Below are 19,624 nucleotides of genomic sequence, written 5' to 3' on the forward strand. Positions count from 1 at the left end.
AAAAATAGGTGAAAGAAACCTTAGATTACAATACTCAAAAGTTTTTTTTTGTTTAGAAAAAATCACTTGGCTTAGGAATACATTAGGAAAGAAGGAATAGGTACAAAACTAATCAGGTAGTTAAAAGCACACACAAAAAGTTCAACACAATTAGCTTGATATTTCGCACCTACAAAGGGCTTATAAAAAATAATATTGATTACATGTATAGAGACAAGCGTTCTTACTTATACTTATGATTTAGTGATTAGAAAGTGATTTGTTGGCAAGACTGAACTGGTTGGTTCAAATAGTGCCAGTTTTGTAACTATTTTGTAAAACATAAACAATATACTGCCATTCAACCAACTTCTTTCTTCTGACGAATCCCATTGTAGGTACCGTATGAAATATCAAGTTTATTGTTATTTTCTTAGGTAAGTTAGTTGAGTATCTATTCCTTCTTCCTTATTTTAATGTACTATAGGTCGGCCGCTTAGAAAGCTATCTCATCTTACATGTGCGATAAATCCTCGCACAAGTCACTATCTGTCCGGCCGACCTATTAGGTCGATGGGAGAATATAATCAAAACAAGTATTGTAACTTATTATTTAATGATCCTTACTTATTCACATTCAATCTACAAAACACTGAAAGTACAAACTTCACACGACTCATTTTGTACTTGTAAAGTATGGGACTTTAGCGATATCAGAATTTGTTTTCCCTTTTTACACAACAAACTGTTTTAACAATGATAGATTACAAGTTAAATCGATATTCAACATAAAGTTACAAAAATTATGTACAAAAATTAAGATGCTCCTTAAAATAAAAAATAACTTGGCAGTGAGTTGTTGAATACTGGCAGTGACAAACTGCCGATTACCTTGAACCAATCGTATCTTTTGACACCAAGTACGATTACAGTAGAATCTCGGAAATCTGATACGTTACAACTGACAAATGTTGGTAGTATAAATATTATGGTAAGTGAGGAGATATTGCATGTTGTAGTTCAATCATTTAAAAGATAATGCCCAGTGTCTTAAGGGATTTACAGTGTACGACCGGCCAAGTAGCTAGAGCGCAAGACATCTGGGTTTAAGCCTCACCAATCACAAATAGATATGATTCTGTTAAACAAGTTATTTAATTTTTTTGAAAGAGATATTTACTATCCAATTAGTTTTATTTTACTAGGCTAAAAGTAATTTTGAAATTTTTTTATCGTGATAACTCCGCTGTTATCCGACACAAAGGTCCTATAATAATCAGATTACCGAGACTACCGTTCTTATAAAATAAAGCAGGAACAAGAACTGGGAGTAAAACTAAAGTCCTAGACATTTAAAACTGCTAGAATAAAATATTGATAAGTTAAAACAAATAAAACTAATTTCTTCTTTGTAAATAAAAAATCAAATCTTTTTTAATAAAAATCCAAGTTTTTTCTACATATGGATGAAAGTTATAACCTAATTTTCACATGATCCCCCTTAATTGGGTTATGGTGGTCGAATTTACAGGTATTGAATGCGTAGACCCTTAAATAGTTCCAATAATTAGCTAAGATAAAAATAACACCCGTTATTTATCAATGAAATAATTTAATACGTCATAACATAATTTATTTTAAATTTAAAAATACATTAAAATATTAAATTATCTTAAATTTTAGAACTAATGGTACATGTTCCACAGAGTTGTAGATAAAACATTATAAAGATAGAGTGTGTAGATAATTTATTTCAATAAATATCAAATTCAGAGCTTGGATATAACAATAACATATATATTGACACAGAATATAGTCTGTAAACACATTTTTTATTAATTTATTAGAATATGAATGAATTTCAGATCTCAATCAGTTATTTGGTCATGATATAAAGTTAGTGCAATTTAGTTTTTGTTAGAAACTATAAAATAATTAAATAATCCTTCAATATTCAACTTTTATCACATCAAAATGTTTAAAAGGTTTTCACAGGTCTAATATAAGTTGGTAGTTAGTTAACACTGAAATGAGATAAAATTAACCAAACGGAACCAAAAATAATTTTAAATAACAAGTATATCTTAATGATATGTTTTTAAATAAACCACTTGGAGTATTGCATAATATTATGACACTGACAAATGATTAACTTATTGAATAAAACACTAAGACTTTGATTGCACAATAAATATTCTAAATTCAGTCTTTTGGTAAAATATTTCTGTGAAAACCTTAGGAAAAATTACTAAAATCAAATCGGGATTAACAAAATTTTGTGAACAAGTATTTATCGTGGATTTAACTCGACTTAAAGCCTACTCCGAGCCTCTGTTAGTTGCTAAGCAACCCATCAATGACAAGACACACAATTAACACCATGCATAACACAGGGGACACAGTGCAACTTCAGGTTTGTTGACTTAAAGTGATAAACTTATAAATGTGTCTCAATAATTAGATACAAACTTTCTGTTCAATCTTCCAACAGAATAACAAATTTACAACGACTAACAATAAATAAAAAACAGAAATAACAAAACACTAATGAAAAACTGATATAGAACAAATATTGAAAATACGCAGCCAAATAAGTAAAACAAATAGTCATAAATCTAAAAAATACGAAGAGAAAAATACACGAAATGCGTTTGACAAACCCGCAGTCATAACATAATGGGCAGTAAACACAATTAACAAGTTTGGAACACTAATTAACATAATTAGTGGCCGTCAAATGTATACTAAAACACTTAACCGATTACAAACCTAGAAAACGAGGTTTGATAGTACAAAGGTGTGAAATTATTGGCTAAACAGGGTAAACAGTTGGCAGCACTGGAGGGATGAACACTTGCTGCTTGGCAGTGAGAAGACCCTTGAGATCCATGACCACGACTATCTGTACACGTAATGCCTTTACAATTTACAGCTTATAAACAACGAGTCCCGAACTGTTCACAGGTACGCGTGTATTATGCCATGCGGTTAAACGATACTTTTGTTAGCACCACGGCTCCTCAGCCGTGTGGTGCCAATCCCAGCCTTTGCCTTTGGGGCGGAACTTATTCTTGTGGTGGAAGAACTTTTTCTTGAAGTGGTGGTCGCCCCGTTGGTACCGCAAGGGTACGGACGGCGCCAGTGGCGGGGGAGAGCCAGGGGGGACGGGGGAGTACGGTCCGTCCAGAGGCAGTAGAGGGGGCGGAGGCGAGGAAGGCGAGGGTGTACGCGGTGGCCCCGGCTCCAACACGGGTGGACTGTCGCTCCCGGGGGACGAGGGGCGGAACAGCCGCGGCATCTTGGATAGTACAGATGCAGGAGGTGCTGGGGGAGGGTCGCCGTGGCCTATGCCGCTGTCTGGGCTGGTGTTGCAGCTGGGCGTACCTCCGCCCTCGGTACTGCGACGACGTTTGTCCATCTCCGTGGAGGCGAAGGCGACCAACCGGTCAAACCCTGAGCTGATGGTGTGCTGCCATTTGTCTAGGCCTGAACAGACAAAACAACTTTTTCAAAACTACAGTGGACACAATTTTCCAAACTTTTATGCTAAGTAGTTTATGGACAAATAAATAAGGGACGATAAGTAGATGGTAATTGCCAGTCTCAGTTATCACATACTTACTTTCTATAGAGGTACTTTCCTTTGTAAGTACAGTATACAGTGGGTGCGACTGGCAATATTAGCAGCCAGCAAACCGTCTCTCTATTTTCCCCATTATAATAAGTAAGTTTAGATCACATTATAAAAGGAGGTATGTACGTTTATTTACTATTTAAAACCAGCTGATTGCAGTAAGTCACTGCTAAACATTTACAATGAGGTAATGATTTTTAGGATGAAAAGGAGAACACCGATATAACTTCTAAGCTTGGAATATGTCCCTTGCAGGATCCTTTTTATTTTTTTTACACTTGAATTTATTCTTATTTTAAACGTTTTTCTCTTTTCTATTTTAAAAATAGTACGTCACAGAGTAAAAACATAGACAAAAAGAATGAAATATAGACCGTCAGCTGTGCTGCGGTTACCATAGGTTTTGGCGCACACCGCTGGGATCGCCACGGTAGTTACAGCGTACACGCTACGTAAACTACAGCGGTAAGCGCCGGAACTTATGGTAACCATGGTAACCGCAGCATGGCTGACAGTCTATATTTCATTCTTTTTGTCTAAGGTAAAAACATGTAACACTAGGACTTTCTAAAGACTGCTTTGGTTAAAGATTTATTTAGCAATGTTTAAAAAAAATTAATTTTTAATTTGTGTTGGCGCGGATATGGTGTATTTGTTAAAATCTTGTATATGCAAAATTCCAAGAACTGAAACTGTGTTTAGTGAGGACCAGTACAAGAGGACGAACACAAGTTTACAAGTCAATTATTTGAAATAAATAGACCAGTGAAATAGAGGGTACAAGACACTCTCTATAAATATGGACTGAGACATACCTCAACCTCAAAACTATATTCAGCTGATGACAAACATAAGCAAGGTAAACATAAGCACACAGGACCAGGGTGTTAACAATTTTTGTGAGAATAGCAGGCTTACCTAAATGTTAAAGATTTCTACTCTGGCACAAGCTCTCAAACTTACACTGTGCGTGAAAATTATATTATTTTGCTGTAATTTGCAGTATTTTCAACCAGAAGGTTGGAGTTTAAAAGAGAGCTGTCTTCCGGCCAAATTTTGTGTATAGTCTTTGGCTATGAAACGAATCAGTAATTACTTTTCCAAGTTAAAGTTTTCACCTGTTTTAGAAAAAAAGATTGTAATTGTATTACGCCACCAACAGAATGTGCTGAGTGTAAAATTAAAATTTCTTTTGAATATGCCAGCTTTTTTTTCCAAAGCTAAACTGATAGTACTGAAACTCTTATATGTCATAATTATTTATTACAGGATCAGAATTTAAGATAGAAAATGAAATTTTGGCATGTATGAGTGGCTCATTTGACTAAATTATGGCTACAACTGATATGTATAAATGGGATGTCCACTTCATTGACCAAAAGTCAATGGTATAGTCTAAAAGTTTTGTGCTAGAACTCTTTTTCCGTTCAGGTAAGCCTGCTATCCTCATATAAATCCTTTTCATATATAAGCAGGTTTACGAGGTCCAGTTTACTTCCTGGATATTCCACACATGTTTCCAGAGCTTTACCAACCTTAGTGATTTATGCAGTTGGCAAACCTGTTGCATAGTGAACTCTTTTCCATTCATGTAAGCCTGCTATTAACACATAAATCCTTTGAATATACAGTAAAACTTTACAAACTCGACACCCAGTAACTCAACAGTCACCAGCTGACAGAGTGCAAAAAATTAGTCTGTTATGTATTTAATTTATAAACATATGTTCTGGCTGACTCGAAAACCTCCCTCGAGTTGGTGATGTTTTACTGTGTAAGCAAACATATGGTGTTTACCTCACACACCCCGAGACACTTTTATCGTTACCCAGTCGACTCACCTGTGAGTGGAGTGTCGGGTCGTGGCTTGGTGTGTTAGTGGCGGACACTAATAGTGCGCAATGAAGTGTGCGGTCCAACTAATGTGCCTGGGGACAAAGCACCTCTACTCACCAACTACCATGCCACAGGGAGAACATGAGAGTACTAGCAAGGCCAACAAATCTGTCCTTCTGTCATAGCTTCTAGTTTCTGGATCGGTTAAAAAATTGTTCAAATACGGTTCTTGGAGTATTTTTAGGCAAATTTTTTTTAGTTGTGGTCCGCAGGTGATATTTTCTGGGTCAACAGTTGACCCAAGGGGTTGGTTTAGGCTAGGAATAATTTTCAGGTAAGGTCGCAAGAAAGATATTTGGTTTTTATTCAAGCGCCTGTGAAGCGCAAAGGAAAATTAATGCCGAGATCTTGGGTGATAATTACGGTTTTGCTGCGTCTTTGAAGATGATGATGTCAACCTTGCCATGACCAAGGAAGATGTTCTTGATTTCACAGTGATTATGGGAGAGATCTTGTACGCAAATTTATAACTCATTGTAGTATTACGATTTACATATCAACCCTATTTAGGTCTGAGCCAATTTAAGCGCATGACCCGAAGTTACAAATTTTGATCCAGCCCTGCTCCACACATCCGAAAAAAACTTTGGTATCGTTGACATAATGGTCACAACACAATCTTCTACATGTCTCACCGGCCTTCAATAACAAATCAAAATGTAATCCTTTTGCGATGATTGGAAATCAATTTTTCTCAAAACTTTCCCGAAATTTGGAGACTTGTACATCTGTATTATATTCTAAAATGTACAGTTCAAATTGTATGAACAGTGTTTAATGCTTCTCTTTCATTATTGTTGTAACATGGACCTATTGTAACAGGAAAATACTTTCTTTAGTAACAATTTGTTGGCCTTGCTATATGAATTGAAGGGCTGAAATTAAAAACATGCAAAAGTATAGACATTGATCGGAGAAATTAAAGGTACGTGTACATCAATGACTAAAGCACAGGCTAAAATACTGCTTTGGGCAAATAAAGCATATGTCTAATGATTGAAAGTAATCAATGAACGGCTTAAAACTAGCGGAAGTAGTAACTAAAATATAATAAATGGAATAAGCGTCTAATATTAGAGTAAACAGCCTACAAATAGGTTAAAACAACAAATATACATAAAGACTGGAAATATTTTCTGAGTGAAATGTCAAATGTTTATATTGTAACATTTTGACTCTGTCAAACTTATGTAAAATTTCCTTCATAAAGGTTAGCCTAGGTCTTTACCTGAGTGAGTTAGGTCAAAATAATCCGTAGCTGTATCGTGTGTTAAAATAGGAATAGCCTGAAAAATCAAAACAACCTGAAAAGGGGTTCGTTATGAAATAATACATTTGTAAACAACAATCAATCAGTAATGTATTTTATTTACACATTCCTAAAGAAAATTATGAGACATTTTAAAACAAGTCTCACAAAATAGAACTAGGCCTGGTTTTAAGGTTCATGATTGAATAGGTTAAGAACAGAGGTTTAGGGGTGAAATTTTGCTGATAGAACATAGAAAAGGATTCTAAACTAACTGATAACAAAAAACCATGTAGTTTTGAAAATTCCATAAAATATGGTGTTGTTTTACAATACCTATATTTTTTTGTTTCATGATTAGTTTATTGTCAGCAAAATTTTACACCAGAATGGCAAGCAATCTTTTCCTATATAATCATAAAACTTATTAAATGGTTTGTGCAAGAAATAAATCAATTATTTTGGTAACTTTTGAACAAGTAACCTTCTCAAACCAAAGCTATTAAAAGGGATCCATACAAATTTAAACAGGGTAAAAATTAAAAGATTTAAAACTATTTCAAGCTCGAGTTTTTCAAATTTCATAAAAAATAGCTTCAAAACATTATAGACATTTACCCTTGTATAAACATACTTCAAACTGTTATATTCAAGTTTCCATACACTTGGAAATACAGTTTGATTTAAACAGAGCAGTTGATTTAAATTTAATGACGCAACTGTAAAAACAGCAAATATATTATTTTAAATTGTATGCAAATAATTTCTTGATTTTCCTACAGTGAAATTTTTGTCGCAAACGCCAATTGCATGGAAGAAAATTTGTATCTTGGTAATTTATTGTCAAGTCAATTTCGAGCATTTTAAAGATTAAAGTTTTGTCGGATGCATTGCACGACGTCCAAAATAATATTTTTGAGCTGTTCACAACGTCCAATATAAAATACTTGACTGTTGCACGACGTCCAAAAGTACAGTAACTGCAATAAACATAGTCCTTCTACAAGCTTTGGACGACACGAGATTGGATGCACAGTAGACTCCCTCTTATCGGGACTCCTCGGGACCGAGACCAGTCCGAATAACAGTTTTTCCAGTTAAACCGACGTCCCCAAAAACTCGTTAAAACAGACCGTTTAAATGCTTACTGTTTACAGTATTTGACTTAAATTTAGGAGAGCATTGTATTTAGACAAGTGATCACTGGTCTAACATCTTTCCCACGAGAATAGTCGTTTCAGTACTGCCTATTTCATGCCGATCTAGTCCGGTTAAACCAATGTGCTGATAACAATTTTCCGGTAAAAGAGATGTAATTTCCGCCGAGTGTAGTCTGGTTAAACCCATGTCCGGTTAAAAGGTGTCCTGATAAGAGAGAGTCTACTGTAGCGCACTGGCAGCTGCTTTGGACGTGGTGCAATTGCTATTTTTTCAAAGTATAAAGTGCACTGTTGCACAACGACCAACCCCATGACATCCAAAGCTTGTAGAAAGACTATATTTATTGCACTTACTGTACTTTGGGACATGGTGAGATTTGGACGTTGTGCAACAGTCAAATATTTTATATTGGACGTCGTGAAACAGCTCAACAGTTATATTTTGGATGTCGTAACACTGAATAATATCGTTGGACGTTTTGGCACTTGGACATTTTGTTAAAGATTATTCAGTTTTCCTCGAAGAAAACTATCATTAGACTTCACTTCCATGCGATGTTGACACGCAATAACAATTCATACAGTTTATAAATTGTTACAAAATTGATCTTAAACATTTTAGGAATTATTTTGAAAAGGAATAGAGCTAAGCTAGGTTACCTGAGAAAACAATGGGCTAATAGATGTTTTAAAGAGGTTGGCAGCCTCGTTTTAACATGTTAGGCCTCTAAAAAAGTTCAAATAGCTTCTTTTACTTTGCATTTGCTAGTCCAGGGCCACAAAGGCCTGAATGTGAAACGTATTTGGTACAGTACAAGGGTGAACTACACTGATAAAAAGTAATTGCAGATACCAGGATCCAAACGCACAACATCACTGCCTTGGGCAAGTCTGTGGCGCCACTGACACATTTAAAGGTGTCTAGCAAACAAAATATAACACTAATATTTTGTGTTGATGATAAACTTCAGATAGTAGATTTACCCCCACATGAGGTCCAAAGTGTGGGCTAATTTTATAAATGAATAAAAGATGATAAAATATCATCCTTATATCCTTATAAGGATGATATTTTATCATCTTTTATTCATTTATAAAATTAGCCCACACTTTTTCGAAGGTAAGCTAAAAGAACTTTTCAAAACAATTCTTAACCTCTTTTCAATTACTTTCCTAATTTAGCATTTCAGGTTTTTTTTCAATTTTACGTTTCACTCAGAATCTCAACACGGCAAACATCATGCAATCTAAAATCGATAACAACCTAAACAAAAAAAGAAAAAACATAAACGACAACACATTTATTAAACAAGAACAGAATAAGAAGCAGGAAACTTCACACCTCATGCAATTATAAGCGGCGAGTAGCCTACCGACACCAAGCGTATCCTCATTGGTCCCTTAATCGGAAGCAGGAAGTGAGCTCTTACCGTCAGGGGGAGGGTCAGGCGAGGGTGCAATAGAAGGCTCCAGGTGTATTTTTTTCACTGGAGAGCTGAGGGGAGAGGGAGAAGAACGCTTCAGCCCTTGTCCCGGCTCCAGTTTAATCTCTATTGGAGGTGGCGAACTGATCCCATTCTGATAAATTCTCTCGTCCGGGCTAATCTCCTCTTGCTTCACCTCCTGGTTTTGTCCATTCAATATTCTCGCGTGCAATGTTGCTGCCAGTCTGAAAAGTGAGAAAGTAGTGTTAACGAAAACTATATTTGTTTTGAAATGTATCACAAATCACCCACATGAATTTATAGAAACATTCAAATTTGACCTTGGTTACTTTAAAAATATGAAAAGAATTCAGAGAAATTGCTCTACATGTTTCGTATTGTTATATTTTTAGGGAAACCTGTTTGACTCACTAGAATCATTGACTATACACAGAATTGACTGTGTATAGTCATAGACAAAAAGAATTAAATATAGACTTTCAGCCATGCTGCGGTTACCATGGTTACCATAGCTTCCAGCGCACACCGCTGGGAGCGCCGTGTAGTTACGTAGCCCGTATGCCGTAACTACATGGCGCTCCCAGCGGTGTGCGCCAGAACCGAATATAGTCAATGCTAGAATTCTCTTCAAGCTATGTAGTTCAGATGACTTATCTGAAAATAAAAAGTATCAGCATCTGTCACATACTTTCTCACCATTAGATAGTCAACAACCCTAATTATGGGTAAGCGGTGGGAGTAAGTATGATATTTGGGAAAAATCACTAAAGTAGCAATAACTTTGGAACCCCAATTTTTACCGCAATGGGGTTATACAATTTTGTTTCTAAAAAAGACTAATATACTAAATTTTAATCAAAATCGTTCGAATCGGTTTGTGAAAATCAGATTTTTTTAAAGGGGTTAAATAGAAAAATCTCCATTAAAATTTTTAATTAAAAGAAGTCATTTAAAACTGCTGCTTACCCTTCCACAGGCTCCTCTCTAGGTTTGGCGTCTGTGAAGAACGACTCGCTATAAGGTTTCATCTCCGCTCTAGGCAGTTCTACTGGCGTGTAGCGCTGCACTGACCCGGAGCTCACCTATCACAGACAAGTGTTGTTAATTCACTCATGTCTACGTTTACAACTATGAGTGTGATTACAGTTATATTGCACAAGAGATACAGTTTGGTTATCCCATGAAAAATTCAGGGCTTCCGAATAGGCTCGTATAGTAGTTTTACCTGAACAAGATATACTTCATCCTGGCTCATTGCGAAAATAATCTTTTCTGAATCATATAAAGTTGTTGTGTTTCTTGTGCCAGTATAGATTCCTGTACGCAAAAACTCTACGATCCCGACAATAAAGTCCTTAATTTCTAGGCCTTTATATTCTTTGTTACACAATTTACAGTATGGCCAACTACAAAATGTGCCGAAAAAAATATCAAGGCTTTATTATATCCTAGATTTCACAATAATTTTATAGACGTAGACACCTTTTCCCCATATTAAAGCTGGAGCCAGATTTAGAACAAAAATTATCATGGTTGAATTTTACCATTGAGCCAACGACAAAGTATGTAGATGATAATTATTGATTTTTGTCAAGCCAAATTTTTCACAACTGTATGTTTATATTTGTAATATTTGACAACTATCTGCCAGTGAACATCAGAAACACTTGTCACATACCAACAATCACAGTGAGGGAAACTAATGGAAAAAATAATTTCATTAGTAGCACACACTGAGTGGCACATTCAATTATTTTAAACTATCTGCTGCTACATATAGTTGTTTGCTACTCAGTACTGCTGTCACTCACAGGCACGCTGGTTTGTCTCCGAGGTCCGGGTCCAGGAGGGCTGATCCTCTCCGGCCGAGGCGGAACGTTCACGTTCACCACAGAGGCCGCTGTCACAGCAGTGCTCATGTCTACTGCGGCATTGATTATACTCTGCGACGGGAAACAAATGTTATAAAATGACATCAAAGAATTACAGTAGGCCTACATTCTCTCTTAACTGTACCACACGGTATTGGGCCTAGGACAGAAAACCTTTAAGTTCCCACAAAAATCGGGAACAAAAAAATGTTATAAAAACTGACTACCTATGACCATTTACTATTGGACTGGACCAGCTGTTGCTAATTAAAAAGAGAACGTAGTTGTGTGAGCCAGTCACAGAATGCGCTTGTGTCTAAAATTTTATTTCATACTTAATTTTTTGTTGCTGACCAGGTTGATGGGTCATAACAGTTGCTATAGCTCACCATAAGTCTTTCCCTAAGTTTGACTTGGTAAAAAGGTTTGTGTATTCGACAGAATTTAGTAATTTAGATCCGCGCAATCTGTAGGTGGCTTACATCAACTATGACGATCTTGGTAAGAAATCTGGCTACAAATTTAACATAGAGATGGAATGTCTACTATGACATAACAAGAATCAACAATAGTACACACTCTATGCAAAGCGACTAACCCGAGCAGCAGTAGGCCTACAGTTAGAGAGTCTATTGTAAAGACCTAAAACATCAACTTTCAAGACAAATATCAAAATGTAGAAATATCAATCACACTTTAATCCCAAGGTGTAATGAATTGTTGACTTTTGGATACTGAAAAATAGTCAATCTTTATTCAAATAAAAAATAATTGAATGAGCTCACAGTGTGCGGCGATGCCAAAATTTTGAATGTCTCCTCATCTTAATTTTGATTCTAACAAATTTGATATGGTACTAATCTAAAAGATGCTAGATTAAAAGCTCAAGTTAAGTTTTTCTATCAATTAGGTTTCCATTAGCGATAATCGCACCAGTTGAACTTCATTAGTTACGATATTGCCAAATGCACAATAAGCTTCAGTTGACGTTCAGAAAAAGTAAAAAAAAAAACTGTTTATACTATACTAACCTGATTGGATATCTCTAGTGTTCGCTCTATCTCACCGCTGACCAAGTCCCCGATGGTGCGAGTCTGTATTGCGCCGTTGTGGCCTTGCGCCGCCAGCTTCTCCTGTGACAAGTGTCTGCGCAGCGCCAACTTGGCCGGGGAAACCTGCGCCACACACAACTTGTCACAGGCAGGTTAGGTTAGCAACACTACGTATACAAGTATACACACAATGTAGACACTTGAGATACTTTAGACCTATTAAGGGTGTTCTCATAATTTATGGAATTAATCAATCTTAAGAAAACTGAAGAAGGAACTAATACACAACTAATTTTCCTATAGCCGTGAACAAGGTAACATGAACCCAACAGTTAGGACAGTGTCCTAATTCGGGTATTTTTCACACATTGCTTCCCCTTGGCTGAACTCACACTTAAGGGACGTAAAGGTCCTAATAGTGACTTTCTAAGGCATTTTTTTTAAAAATAAAAATAAAAATAATACAGTATGATACAACATTTTTTTTTAATTCTGTTAAATTTACACCAAGATACGGACGCAAATCTACTTTGCACATTAAAATTTCGCACTTTTTTTTTATATATGTAAACGTTGACTGATTTGTGTGACATTTGGTACCTGTAGCTTTTTACCACAGTTAAGCTTTTGCCCCCCCCCCCCCCTTAGTGCAAGTTCATCTGGTGCTGTAAAAAGAAATAGCCACCTCATTTGTTAACAATGGACGCCAGTTCCATCCTTGGGTGCAGATTAAGTTGTCCTCGACCTTAAGAAAAGAGTTCTCGACTGTTGATAGAACACGGAAGGTTCAAATAACTTAATTTTTCTCTTGTTCAAGGAGTCTTGCTAGAGAAAATCATGCATTACTACTTCTTCCTAGATAAAACGACTACCTCAGGACTGTGTAACAGTTAGTTTTTTTCATTACAAACACATAATAGTCATGTAGGCCTAAGGTAGTTCATACTGCCTTAACACATAGATTGCCACTATTATCTATAGTTATAACTTATAATTGATCAAAAGTCGAGCAGTACCTGAGTGTAGTCGGGCTGATGACTGTGACCGGCCACTCGGCTGTTCCACCCTCTGCCCCCCTCCCTCTGTATCTGGCTGTTCCGGTTCTGCTGGTCCTCGTTCAACACAGTCGTGATAATACTCTTCAGCCGATCCTCAAAGTTGGCTACCCTCGGCGGTTCCTGCGATCGGTTGTTGAACATCAGCTGCGGCTGGTTCTGTCTGGGCGGGTTGTTCGCCCTCGACGTCACCGGAGGTCGCTGCGACTGCATGCAACGCGAACTTTCCGTCGTCACCTGCAACAGAGTTACAGTTGTTAAAAACGATTTTTCACAAGTATTGAGGCTATAAAACACATCTCAAGCAAGTGAAATGATTACAAATTGGTTTAGAACTGTTTGTTATGCACAGATTTTGGCTTGAAGTAAATTATGAATACAATAATATAAATTAAAAGACCGAACAGTTTTCTTTACTTTTTTTTACTGTTATGCTCAGATATCATGGTTTGCAATATACATTTTGAGAGAGTAGATTGAATGAAAAAACTAACTTACTAATAGATAACACACTAAAAATCAAGTTAAATAATTAATTGAGCAATCAAGCAAAACGCAACGGTTCATGTCAAAAGAAAAGTGGGTGGACGTTTATGATAGCCTTTTACAATGACATAGACTAGCAAAACTAATTGGTCTAACATTTGCTTTTTTTTTAAATAGCCTACCCGCTTTCATAAAGGGTTTTTAAAGGTGGTTGATGTTAGGTTTTTAATATTGATATTAGGATAATTACTAGTTACGTAATGATTTATAGAACTTACAGTTTTCTTTTCATAAAATGTGAATGGCCCTATAACATGATCTTATGAGCTGCATGAAAAAAATGCAATATACATACATACACCATCATTGAAAGGTACATTGAGGCTACATACCTGGCGTATCTTGCCCGCCTCTATCTGCCGGCCTGTCTCCAGTATCTTCTGTGCCAGTATCTCGGGATTGTTCTCCTCTATCTTGCCTACGTCCGGCACATCAGGCCAATCCTGTGAGCGAGACCGGTGATCCCGGGACTTGCGTTGGGACTTGCTGCCCATCGTCTGCTTGTCAGGACTCAGCTTTACGATGCCCTGTCAACCGAATAACCAATTTGAGAACACAGTTGAAAGCTTAATCATGTCAGCTGTAATATCCAATATGGATGAAATGTAAGGACTAATTGTCTCAACTAACATAATTGTCAACCGAAGCAAAGTCACTTAATCATGACTATACCAATTACAAATCAAGTAAGAATGAATGAACAGACTTAACTAACTTATCTAAGAAAACAGTTTAGAGGCCCTAAAATGAGGCTTACTCAGAGGAAAGTAGTAGAATGATTCTTCCATTCTCGTACTTCCTTCTCAAGAGGCCCCCTTATTTATGATGTGACTATCTTTTCAGATTGACTTGGTTAAAAATCTGGCTTAGGCTATTTGACAGTATGTTACATCTCAGTGATTTCAACTAGGTTTTCATTTTTATTCTAAAGCTGGCAACAGCTTCAACATGCTACTCACGTTCTGCTGCTGAGGCATTTTCTCAAGTGCAGACACTTCACACTCCAGTTTGTTCACTTGGCACTTGAGTTTCTTGTTCTGACTCATCGTGTTGGATATCTCCTTCAGCAGTTGTTCGTGTGTAAGAGGCGTCGGCAGGCCCATCTTTCTCCCCGTCAAGTTCAACTGCTGTTGCCGCTCGTTGTGCAACTTGTTATTCTGCTCATCCAAGTTCGCCACCTAAAAACCCCAAGTTCAGATTCCATTTTCTTACCAACTCTCTCTTACCAAACTAAAGAGAAATTCACAAACAAAATTAACACTGATATTTCATTGTAGTATATGACTTCTTAGGTTGTTGACAGATAAGAAATCAAAATCAGACCTCTTTGTTGAATTGATCCATATTGACATTCTGATAATATCATTTTTAACATACTACTTTTAAGGCCCTATACAATTTGTTACTCTTTCACTACATCTAGACTAAAGAAAAACACCTAATAAAGTAAGCGTTACTTTCCAAGACCTGTGTGATCCCTTAACACACTAATTGAATCGTCCTTGACTTTCATAACCCCCAAATGAGCTTTGTGACTTTTCGATGACAACCTCTTGAAATTCGTTATTTTTTCATGACTTCCATACTAAAAAAGTGACTCTCCTGTAAATGCTTTGACTTGGTAAAATTACTGACTGAAATTGGTAAAACTCGCCCTGTCAACTGCAACTCCCAAGTAAAGGTCTATACTAAAACCCTCTGTAGTGAAGCCCCTGTCTTCCGACTGGCTTAGAATTTAATTCTGTCGCTTTATTGTGATATCTGTAATCCCTCTGATCGCAACACGCCCTGACGTATATTTACCTGATTCTGCAGTTTGGCCACTTTAGCCTGCAGCTCCTTGTGCCTCAGCACAATCTCCTTAGCCTTGCTGAGCAGGTCTGTAGGACAGCTGGCATTGATTCCCAGCTCCGCCATCCTCGTCTTCAGCAGAGCCACACTGTCGTCTATCAGCACCTTGATCTGCTTGTCCAGCTGGGCAGCCCGGGAAGTCAGCCGCTGGTTGCGCTCCTGCAAACACACAGCTTTCGTCAAGTTTAACACTAATATTTGCGTATTCCGATTTTCAAGTGTGTATTACATTTGGAAATAGAAGTTGTATAGACCTGATGTAGTCCGTTTATTTTTTTTTACCCTCTCTTTACTGTCAATATTTTATCTTTTAGTTTCATGAGATAAATTGGATGTAAAAGACACTATAGTTTACAACAATTGGTCTTTTCAGTTTGGCACAATTACAGTTATGGCAATATATAAGTTCATAATTAGAATATTAATTGTTATTTAAAATTTGTAGTAAAAACTTTGGGAACAATTTTTGGGTGTTTTAATGCATAAAATATTCGGTTGTGATATGCGAACAGCTTGATTTACAAGATGAGCCTTTAGCCTAGAAGCTCGAGTGATAGAATACCAACGCAGAAAATCAAGCCGAGCCTAGCTTTTATTCTTGCAATATTAAATAACACAAAAAGCAAAACATTGTACTGTACGATCAAAAATTCACGATGCCTCCATAATCATGGATAACAGTCATGATGTTATTCGAATAAATACATATTACACCATTAGTGCAATTTCTAAAGTTGATATTGCTTTTCAGACATTGTAAACCCTTAAATAAGTTAACCTCGTGGTTGAATTTGTTCAATATATTACTGCAAAGTTATCCTATTATGGATGTGCTTCCAATGAAACTTGTGTTTTCTTATCTTATAACTTTTAGGATTTAAATGAGGTATTTGTTCAACTCGTACAACTAAAAGTGGGCTCTTTTCCACACAGATTTATAAATTGTACTGCGGCATTATGGGAAATAAAAGTTTCTTTGGTTCTATACAGAATCATGTTTGGCAACCCCAAAATTCTGGTATTTGATTTTTACCACAGTAACACCCTGGGATTTAATTCAGGTGTAATTGAATTCCCTGGTTCTGATACAAGTTAGCACTACATGCTGATCCACCCAGGTAGGTAAAAGCCAAAAGGTTAAATAATTGAATAGTTCTACTTGAATATGTATGCTTAAAATTGTTTTCCTTATTTTATCCATAGCCAAAATTCTTACCCATAACTAAATAATACATACTTCTCTCACAAAACAAATAAAACACAACACTACATGAGGTAAAGTGCTAAAACCATATTTTCCCCAGGACCGGCCGTTTCAGCACTTTACCCCGACTTACCTGCCACTTACCCTTTAACTTTATTATAAAACATACCAGATGACAAGGTACTTAACTGAAACCACACGATCAAAGTTAAGTGACGCCAGAATAACTGATTACATGACAAGTCACTCAATAATATATAAATTGCTGATTGCCGAAAACACAGTCACTCTTAGCACTTTTCTAACATTAATCAATTTTTTACCATGTTCGCTGGGAAATACTTTATAAGATGAAATATTTATGTACCATTAAAGATATTTATTCACCTCACAACTTAACCGTTCCATTACTACACTGTGTAACAACTCGAGTAGCTTATATCAAAAAATAAAATTCACAAACAAACTTCACAAAACTACTCTCCCACTTCAAAAATCTCTTGACAGAAGACAAAAATTATTATGTGTCCTAAAAATTTACTAACTACTATATATTTAACTTTTTGATGGATTAGAAGGTGGTTAAGTAGTAGAAAAGTGGCTAAAAATGAACGTGTTTTTGGCAATAAATAATTCATATACTACCAAAAGTCATCTATCAGGTAATTTTACTCTGTGACTAACTTGAGAGCTCTATCGACTACATGTCATTATAAAAATGTTCCATTCATTATATAAAATATAAATTCTTTGTGGTAAGTTAACTTGAGTGAATATTTTTTTCAATGACTTTTAAAGCCAACGACTCTAAAAATTTGAAGGCTACGTTCTAGTGCTTTAACGATCGACTAGGTCAAATTTTTAAGCTAGTTGAAAAGACATCGCCATCTGAAGTTCGACGATCTTTGTTGAACTAATCGCAAATTTCTAAGATTTTCTCGCCCTTGGAAATCGATTGGAGTTGGACTCCATACATAGAAAAGAACAAACATACAATTACTAGGATTTAAACACTTTTAACATTTATTTCACCTGTGTCTTGCACTGATTTAAATTCAAGTTCAAAAATGAAATAAATTTAAGTAGTTTAAGTAACTGTGGATTTTGATTTGGTTGTTAGTAGTTAAATGAATATAATTGAGAATGATTTAAATTTGACATGTAACAAAAATATAAAACTTAAAAGTTAAAAACTGATTTGAAATATTAACTTTGTAGTTCTAAACTAAAGCAATAATTTGCAAAAAATACTTAAAACAACTACAAACGGATACAGGTCTTTAGAAGTTATACCGATTACGGTAAGAGGAAAATTTCTCAAACAAAATACAGACAGATTATTATCAAGAGATTCTAAACAATAGCCTACTTACACTAAAAACACATTACTGTACTTTAAATTCTGTCCATTAAATACTGTGCATTTAAAGTGCAAACTAACTGTAAAGTGAACTGAGTGTGGGTTAAAGTGCCGAGCATTTAAATACAAAAATGCAATGATAAAATTATTTCAAATGACCGCACAACTAGTACACCATTTTGATCAACAGTTCAAAAAGAAACGTTCAAAGATAGTTTCATGTATCTAAATTGATGTTGAAATTACTCTTTGTGTTATCACGAACACAATACTCAACCTTACAGGAGAGTGGTAATAATTTAAAAATATATTTTCCAAGGTGCTTGATAAGGACGCGTTGCAGAAAGTCAACAGTCCCGGAAGGTCAAATAATTTATACCTGTGCCGCTAGGTCAAAAACTACAATGTTTGCAGTGTCTGTAGATCAAAAGTCCCAGTAAGTCAAATAGTACAGTCCGAGCTAAAAACGTGGTCTATGTTAAAGCAATTGACTTATTGGGAATTTGACCTAATGCAACAGCAGTTTTAATATAACGAAATAAGATAAAATATAAGTTCAGTTTCGCTGAGTCAACAGTGCCGGAAGGTCAAAAGTATAATCTGTTAAAAACAACGATAGTCCTCTCGACGCATGACTTCAATAATTTCGTGTTTCGGTGTACTTAAAGTTGTGCTAAAATTTTGAAAATTGGCACAGAGCTTCTTGGTTAGTCCTACTCGATGACTATTTTGTTGGAACTTTAAACTATTTACCGATCTAATTAATAAAAATTGATATGTATGGTGGAATAGTTTTAAATCGTGATTTCTAACATGAAAAAGTTAGCATGCGAGATTTTTTTTTGTTTTTGGGTTAGAGAGGTTTTGTCTGTGGCAAAGTTGTAGCCAAAGGTGTGATGCGTAAAATATATTTTTTTGAATTTTTTACAATCAGTGGTTCAATAGATAACTTGGGTTAAAGAGGACGGCAAATTTAACATTTCGCAACGCGTGGAAAGAACTACATCGTACGATGCGACTGCTGAGTGGACTTTTAATTTACAGTTCTAAGAACAAGAAAAATATGAATATACAGATCACCAGTACATTCATATTATTTATAAAACATCTTTCTGTATTACCAGCTTACATTTTTTACTTATAAGAATACATCATAAACAGGGTGTTAAAAATAAGCGGGGAGATACTTTACCTAGTAATTCCTTGGGTCAAAATAAACAGAAAATGAAGGATAACATTTTTTTCCAAAATCGTTTCATTAACCAGATATCCGCCATTTTGTATTTTTTACATACAAATATTTATCTTTACACTTTTCCAAC

General features: G+C 35.8%; 1 protein-coding gene across 6 annotated transcripts in view; it reads right to left on the bottom strand.

Annotated features, from left to right (window-relative positions):
• Positions 1-573: 573 nt before the first annotated feature.
• LOC128996241 (histone-lysine N-methyltransferase, H3 lysine-79 specific) overlaps positions 574-19,624 on the bottom strand; it is a 59,661-nt gene continuing 40,610 nt past the window's right edge. For 2 of the 6 annotated variants that reach the window (XM_054421407.1, XM_054421406.1), the window contains exons 14-22: positions 15,691-15,897; positions 14,847-15,065; positions 14,220-14,414; positions 13,303-13,578; positions 12,266-12,409; positions 11,175-11,306; positions 10,330-10,445; positions 9,349-9,587; positions 574-3,465 (exon numbers count right to left, since the gene is read on the bottom strand). In XM_054421407.1, coding sequence (XP_054277382.1) covers positions 2,984-3,465; positions 9,349-9,587; positions 10,330-10,445; positions 11,175-11,306; positions 12,266-12,409; positions 13,303-13,578; positions 14,220-14,414; positions 14,847-15,065; positions 15,691-15,897 — 2,010 coding nt within the window. In that variant the 3' untranslated portion in view covers positions 574-2,983. The other 4 variants (XR_008491032.1, XM_054421408.1, XM_054421409.1 and 1 more) reach the window with 4 other exon arrangements.

This window comes from Macrosteles quadrilineatus, unplaced genomic scaffold (genome assembly GCF_028750875.1).
Source record: "Macrosteles quadrilineatus isolate MER2022 unplaced genomic scaffold, UCM_ALF_1.0 Scaffold_6__1_contigs__length_79288215, whole genome shotgun sequence".
Lineage (NCBI taxonomy): Eukaryota > Metazoa > Arthropoda > Insecta > Hemiptera > Cicadellidae > Macrosteles > Macrosteles quadrilineatus.